Raw genomic sequence first — 7986 nt, 5'->3', positions numbered from 1 at the left:
AAAAAAAAAAAAAAAAAAAAAAAAAAAAAAAAAAAAAAAAAAAAAAAAAAAAGAAGTAGTTGTCTGGTCCATGATGGTGGATGGAAGAACACTGTTGAGGACACTGTTGCATCACACAAAGAGCCTTGAGAGACGAGTCTTAAGATACGGAGGAGCCTTGCTTTGCCTAAACACCTATTTGTTTCTGTCCCACGCACTCTGTTGAATCAGCTACCTGGTCACGTTTCCTTTTTACCACCAGCTGCTTGGAATCTTAGAGCCAGATGTGTGGCCTGCTTCTAGCAGGTTCCTGGGACTTCCTCGGTGATGCTCTGTAGGTCCTCTTCCTGGTCTCCTTCTCACCTCCCTGCCTTCAGTTGTCCTTGGCCTTGTTCTTGTTTCCAGTTCACTTAATCTTTTTCTATTGCGTTTTCATCAGCACCCCCCACATCTTCCTGGGAACCAGTCAGGCTGGCAAGTGAAAGAGGAAAAAACTAAAATTCTCAATTCAGCAACCCTCCCATTCATTCATGCCTTAGCACCAGACTGTAAACTTTCCCTGGAGGCTGAACGTAAGGCCTGTGTGGTGGAAACACCTTAGCCCCCTCATGGCAGTGTGCTGGGGGTTGTGTGTGGGGCACGAGGGGTGAGTCACTGAGGAGAGATTCAGAGGCAGGTGGAGTGTTGGCCCATTTATTTCCTTCATTAAGGGAATGTACCCCCCCCCCCTTTATTCTGCCCCTCTACTCAGAAAGGAACTAGTAAGTGAGCTCTCCATGACCGAGCTTGGAGATGATCTTAGTTCTGTTAGGTCCCCCTGGCTGCCAGCTAAAACACAGGCCCAGGAAGAGGGGCCCAGCCAGGAATTCTGGATCTGCTGTGTGGCCTTAGAAATGAACTTACCCTCTCTGAATCTCTTTCCTCATGTGACAAAGGGATGATTTTTATTGGTGATTTTAACGGCATTTTCTCACTATATTTATTAATTAATAGGATCATTATTAGGACTAATTGAGATAACATGTCTGAAAAATCTCAGGCAGTCCCAAGGCCTGAGGGAAGGTTTCTGTTGGAGCAGTTCCTGTCTTGGTTATTGGTTCCGTTTGCAGCCTGTGGTGTGGTTACCTGAGCACGGGCAGCCTTACTGTTGGAGCTGCCTCAGGAAGAATTGAGGGGAGATTCAAGGTTGCCAAGGGAAATGGTAGAATCTGCTTTCCCAGAGATGGGGAGAGGGTACACTTCTGTCTTCCAGGGAGACAGGGGGAGGAACCTCAGCGCCTTCTGACATGTGAGCATCCAGGATTGGCCCCTGCCCCTCACCGAGTCACCTCTTCTTGTCCTGCAGGTCGGCCCCACACCCGGAGCACCGTCATCACAGCGGTCAAGTTCCTTATCTCGGACCAGCCCCATCCCATTGACCCCCTGCTGAAGAGCTTCATCGGTGAGCACCTCCCTCTTGCCCCTCCGCCTTATTGAGTGCCCACACCCAGTCCTTGAGCCTGGGCTAATGTTTCCTACCCAAAAGCCAAGGGCAGTGGGAGATGTGCCCAAGATGGGCAGTGGGGCCTGGCCTCCAGTTAAAAGGCCTGGGTTCATATCCCTGCCTTTCTACTGCCACTGAATCACAGTTGGGCCTGGCATGCCCCATCGCACCTCTAATCCTCGCTTTCCTCATCTGCCAAATGGGCATGAGAAACGTTTATTATCTGCATCTTCTAGAGTTGTCCTGGAGGCCCGTGGGCTACTGAGCAAGAAGATGCTTCATAAACACACAGATTCTTGGGAATGGAAAACCACCAGCCTCTCACATGCCTTAGCTTTTGTGGGCCCCAAAGTGGGGCAGGGAAGAGCAGCCCCCCCCAGATCGCCTTCCGTCCGAGGGGACTTCTGGCCTGAGGAGCCTTCACTGGCAGGAGAGGAACTGAGACCTCCCTCTGGGGCTCAGCAGGACTACCGGGTTTTTCCTAGGAAGGCAGAGCCCTCACCCCTTCAGAGCTTGAAGTCTGCAGCCTGGGCTGCACTGGGGTCTAGGTCCACATCTAGGCAGGCAGCCCAGTAGAGCTCACCAGCCTCAGGTTCGAATCCTGGCCCTGCCATTCCCTGGCTGTGAGTGTGAACAGGTCTTCTCATCCTCAGCTATAAAATGGGGGTACTGGACCAGGTGGGGTGGCTCATGCCGGTAATCCAGCACTTTGGGAGGCCAAGGCAGGTGGATCGCCTTAGGTCAGGAGTTCAGGACCAGCCTGGCCACCATGGTGAAAACCCGTCTTTACTAAAAATATAAAAATTAGCTGGGCGTGGTGGCGGGTGCCTGAAATCCCAGCTACTCGAGAGGCTTAGGCACGAGAATCGCTTGAACCCCAGAGGCAGAGTTTGCAGTCAGCTGTGATTGCATGATTGCACTCTACTCTGGGCGACAAGAGTGAAACTCCGTCTCAAAAAAAAAATGGGGCTGCTGAAAAATCCCATCTGCCAGGGGCCTGTTATTTGGGACCAAGGGGTCAGACCACATTCTGCACTGGAGAACATGTGCAGAAGCTGTAGCAGCAGCAACTTCAGCAGCAGCAACTTCATCCCTTGCCCTAATGCAGTGGGCAGTGCCTCATTTCCTCCACCGTGATGGAGCTGCCCTTGGCTGACACCACCAGTGACCTTCACCTAGGGGTTCTGGTTTACTTTAGAACGTTTGAACTGGTTTTTGAGTTCTTGCTGTGTATCAGGCACCACACTTGGCCCTTTAATATACCTCATCACAGTGGATCCTCACAGCCCCCTGAATGGTATGTAGCACTGGCCCATTTTACAGATGAGGAAACTCACTCTCAGAGTAGGGATGTGAACTTGGGTCTTGCCAGTTCCCCACAGCTGTGTTCTCACAGAGAACATGGAACCTCGGAGCCAGTGCAGCACCGTTGAAAGGGGCCTAGAAGCAGCGCCGGCTCTGAGCTTGCATCCTGCTCTGCTAGGAGCCTTCCTGCCCTTCCCAGTGCGTCGCACCAGGGGCACGTGAAGGCGGCTTGTTCCCTGGCTGGCGATGGTGACTTTCATCACACAGTTCAGGTGGATACTGCCAGGGTTTCTCTCCACTCTAAAGTCACTTTTTTCCTTTGGAACGAATATGAAGTTTTGAGTACATGAAATAAGTGTTTTATATAAACGTGCTTGTTCTCATCAGTTTTTTTGCCCATTAGGTTTAACATCATGGCTGTTTCTTGCCTGAGTCAATGATGACTGTGATATTTGCCAAATGGTGACTTTCTAGTTCCATTGTTCTTTCCATAGTTATAAGCTTGCATTCTACTGTGAGGAAGAACTTTTTCTTCTCTCCCATTTATTTATTCATCAATTTATTTGTCATTAGAGACTCATGGCTTCTTCCCCTTCATTCCATGGGTTATAACCTATTACTCTTTATTTAATTTTGATGCTCAAGATTATCTCAGATTTAGCCATTGGGAGCCCTTCAAGCTGGTTTCTATTTTCTAGTGACATGTTTCCGTCATTTTTTTTGAGAGACAGAGTCTCACTCTGTCACCCAGGCTGAAAGGCAGTGGCACAATCATACCTAACTGCAACCCTTGCCTCCCAGGCTCAAGCAATCCTCCCACTTGAGCCTCCCAAGTAGCTGGGACTACAGGTGTGCGCCACCTCACCTGGCTGATTTTTAAAATTGTTTACAGAAACAAGGTTTTGCTGTTGCCCGGGCTGGTCTTGAACTCCTGGGCTTAACTGATCCACCCACCTTGGCCTCCCAAAGTGTTGGGATTCCAGGCGTGCACCCCCGCACCCAGCCTCCATTATTCTCTGTGTATCCTTGCTTTTGGCATAATGAGATGCTCCAGATTCATCCCAAACCCACCCTGCCCAAGTCCTGGAATCAGCCATTTCTCCAAGGAGTCCTGATTCCTTTTAGTGGAGAATGGTATTTAGAATCCAAGATCTGGACACACTAGATGTGCCTGTTGCTATTGGGGCATCATTGCTTCTAGGCCCTCTCAGCAGACACAACTAGGAAATATATGTCTATACGCAGAGACACAAATGCCATGTGTACACATGTGCTTCCAGATGCACATTCATGTACATCGTTTTCCCTCTCTCCTTCCCTCCCTGCCTCTTCCTCTCCCTCTTCTCCCTACCTACCCACCTATCTTGAAAACCTTGAGTTCATAGCTGCTTCCTGTTGCACTCGAGCCCCCTTTCCATACCTGTAACTCCTTTCTCTCACAGCGAGAAACTCAGCTCCCGTTATCTACAAGACATTTATTTTCTTAATCCTGAAATACACAGAAAGTGGTCTGAGAATTGCGGACTCTTTTCTCTGTGAAAATTAACGTTCATGTGTAGTTTTTTGTCATTCGCTAGAGGGCATCCAGTCAAAATACCCTGGAAGTGGCTGGGTTGTTTTCTCCTTCATAACCTGGGTGGTTATGTGGATCATTTTAAATACAGTTTTTGTTTTGTTTTTGAGGACAGGCATGGTGGTTCATGTCTGCAATCACAGCACTTTGGGAGGCTGAGGTGGGAGGATCACTTGAGGTCAGGAGTTCGAAACTAGCCTGGCAAAACCCCATCTCTACCAAAAAATACAAAAATTAGCTGGGCGTGGTGGCACACACATGTAATCCCAGCTACCTGGGAGGCTGCATCGCTTAAACCCGGGAGGCAGAGGTTGCAGTGAGCCAAGATTGTGCCACTGCACTCCAGCCTGGGCAACAAATCAAGACTTTGTCTCAGAACAAAAAATAACAAATAAATACAGTTTTTTGCCTTTTGGTTTTATTTTCAGGAATTCCCTATACTTGATTATATTTCTTTATTAAGTATGTAAAACATTAACAATTCTAAAATGTTTAAACTATGATGGCCAGGCATAGTGGCTCATGCCTATAATCCCAGCATTTTGTGAGGCTGAGGCAGGAGGATCACTTGAGTCCAGGAATTTGAGACCAGCCTGGGCAACATGGTGAGGCTCCATCTGTTAAAAAAAAAAAAAAAAAAAAAATTATTTTAAGTTTAAACTCTATATCATAGTCCCTTTTCTGCTACTATAACAGAATACTACAGATTGGGTAATTAATAAAGAGGAGAAATTCATTCCTCACAGTTTTGGAGAACATGGCACCAGCATCTGGTGAGGGCCACCCCATTGTGCAAGGGCAGAGTGTACATGGGAGACAGAGAGACGAGATGGGGGCTGAGCTTCTCCTTAACAGGAGCTTCCTCCCATGATCCCTGACCCACTCCTGTAGTGCAGGCATTAATCCATGCCTTGGGGCTTCACCCTCATGACCTAGTCACCTCTCAATACTAATTACCATGGCAACTGAGTTTCAGCATGAGTTTTGGTGGGGACATTCAAATCATAGCACTGTACAAGTCTGGGCACAGTGGCTCATGCCTGTAATCCCAGCATTTTGGGTGGCCAAGGTGGATAGATCACTTAAAGTCAGGAGTTTGAGACCAGCCTGGCCAACGTGGTAAAACTCTGTCTTTATTAAAAATACAAAAATTACCCGGGCATGGTGGCGCACACCTGTAATCCCAGGTACTTGGGAGGCTGAGGCAGGAGAATCGCTTGAACCTGAGAGGTGGAGGTTGCAGTGAGCCGAGGTTGTGCCACTGCACTACAGCCTGGGCAACGGAGTGAGATTCCATTTCAAAAACGAATCATAGCACTGTACAAAAAGGAGCATCCTGAGAAGTGCTGGCGACGCCGTGTAAATTTCTCGACCTGTCTGATATTCAGGAGCCTCACCGGTAATACCAAGTTAACATTCACAGAGTCCATGCTCTGTGTGCCAGGCACTCTGCTGTGTACTTTTAATACGTTACCATGTTAAATTTTTTTTTCCAAGATAATGCTGAGGCACCACATTTTTAATTCTAAAAGCAGTCCTATAGCATAGGTTCTCTTATGACTACCATTTTACAGATGAGGACATTGGGGTGTTCAAGGTTCCACAGTTAGTTGGTAGAGCTGGCATGGAAGCCAGGTCAGCCTCAAACCCACATTTTCATCTGGCCTTTGAAGGGTTGTTTGTGCCTAGTATAAAGTAGATGCTCACCGCACCCAGCTTACCCCTATTCAGCCAGTTCTGCACATGCATAGTAACCAGATGGCCGGGGTGGTGGGGGAGGTGACTTTGTGCTTTGGCTGTATGTCCCCTCACCCCTCATGTCCTCCTGCCAGGAGAGCTCATGGAGAGCCTGCAGGACCCAGACCTGAACGTGCGCCGTGCAACTCTGGCTTTCTTCAACTCAGCCGTGCACAACAAGCCCTCGCTAGTCCGGGACCTGCTGGATGACATCCTGCCCCTCCTCTACCAGGAGACAAAGATCCGCCGGGACCTCATCCGAGAGGTGCGGAGCAGAACCGGGGACCCTGGGGACGTTGGGGGTGACGCCGCTTCTCATGCCTCACTGATAGGGCAGTATTATTTCATCAATCAGGGCAGGTGCTGGGACCACATGGCCTGGGTCAAGTCTTGTCCCCAGTCCCAGCTGTGTGACCCCAGCCAGGGCAACCTGATCCTCTCGGAGCCTCAGTTTCTCCTCGTGAGCACGTGAGGGTGCTAATTGTGTCTGCTTCGTAGAGTTGCTGCAACGATTCAGTGAGTGAGGTCCTGTAAGTGTTTAGAACCACCACAGGCACACAGCCGGTGCTCAGTAAATGTTGACATTTGGCAGGTGCTCATTGAGCATCTGCGCTGAGCCCAAGTGCCAGGACTCAGAGTTGGACCGGATTTGGTTTCCACCACCAAGGAGCTCATCATGGCCCCTAAAGGAGAGAGATGCCCACTCTGCTGATTACAGACAGCCCCTGCCTTATAATGGTTCAACTTTACGATGGTGCAAAAGCAGTAGCATTCAGCAGGCTCTTCACCTTATGATGGGGTTGCCTCTGGAAACTGACTTACCATATCTTCAACTTACAATGTGACATTCCCATCATACACCGAGGAGCAGCTGCATTTAACTTGGAGCCTACCTGGTAAAGTAAGCATTCAAGGGGCAGAGGTTAAAGGTGATTTAATAAGCTGAGTCATCACACAGTGTACTAGAAAGGTCTGAACCATCTGGCAGCACTGAGTTGGCAACACTGGAGCAACTCTGTTTACAGGGACTGCAAAGGTTTCCCTACAGAGGACCCCCACCATTTTTCTTTTTTTTTTTTTGAGACAAGAGTCTCGCTGTATCCCCAGGCTGGAGTGTAGTGGCGCACAGTCTTGGCTCACTGCAGCCTCTGCCTCCCGGGTTCAAGCAATTCTCATGCCTCAGCCTCCCAAGTAGCTGGGATTACAGGCACCTCCCACCACGCCTGGCTCATTTTTGTATTACTAGTAGACATGAAGTTTCACCATGTTGGCCAGGCTGGTCTTGAACTCCTGACCTCAGGTGATCCACCTGCCTCAGTTTCCTAGAGTGTTGGGACTACAGGCGTAAGCCACTGCGCTCAGCCCAGAAGGGCCCTTTAAGCTGGGCTTTGAAGGGTAAAAAGGCATTTACCATTAAAACAGGGCTTCATGGCTGAAAGCTTCGGAAAGATCTAGGTGGTGTTTTGTTTTTTGAGACAGGTCTTGCTATGTCACCCAGGCTGGAGTGCAGTGGCACAATCACAGCTCACTGTAGCCTCGACCTCCTGGGCTCAGCAAACCTCCCACCTCAGCCTCTTTAGTAGCTGGGACTACAGGCTACATGCCCAGCTAATTTTTTGTATTTTTTTTTTTTTGTAGAGGTGGGTTTCACCATGTTGCCCAGGCTGGTCTCAAATTCCTGGGCACAAGCGATCCTCCTGCCTCGGCCTCCCAAATTACTGGGAGTACAGTTTCCATGTCCAACCTACCTGGGTTTTAAATTCCAGTTCAGCCACTTACAAGCAGTGTATCCTTAGTTAACCTGTCCAACTCAGTTATTAACCTGCTCAACTCAGTTATTAACCTGCCCAACTCAGTTTCCTCATCCGTTAAACGAGATCAGTAACATTTACTTTTTTTTTTTTTTTTT

General features: G+C 48.8%; 1 protein-coding gene across 2 annotated transcripts in view; it reads left to right on the top strand.

Annotated features, from left to right (window-relative positions):
- CAND2 (cullin associated and neddylation dissociated 2 (putative)) overlaps nucleotides 1–7986 on the top strand; it is a 40894-nt gene that overhangs the window by 22696 nt on the left and 10212 nt on the right. For both annotated transcript variants that reach the window (XM_017501421.2, XM_037728822.1), the window contains exons 11-12: nucleotides 1325–1420; nucleotides 6173–6342. In XM_017501421.2, coding sequence (XP_017356910.1) covers nucleotides 1325–1420; nucleotides 6173–6342 — 266 coding nt within the window. The remainder of the gene's footprint in view (nucleotides 1–1324; nucleotides 1421–6172; nucleotides 6343–7986) is intronic.

Source organism: Cebus imitator, unplaced genomic scaffold, assembly GCF_001604975.1.
Source record: "Cebus imitator isolate Cc_AM_T3 unplaced genomic scaffold, Cebus_imitator-1.0 Scaffold281, whole genome shotgun sequence".
NCBI lineage: Eukaryota > Metazoa > Chordata > Mammalia > Primates > Cebidae > Cebus > Cebus imitator.
The sequence above is the reverse complement of the archived record's forward strand: the minus strand, read 5'-3'. Positions and strand labels throughout refer to the sequence as shown.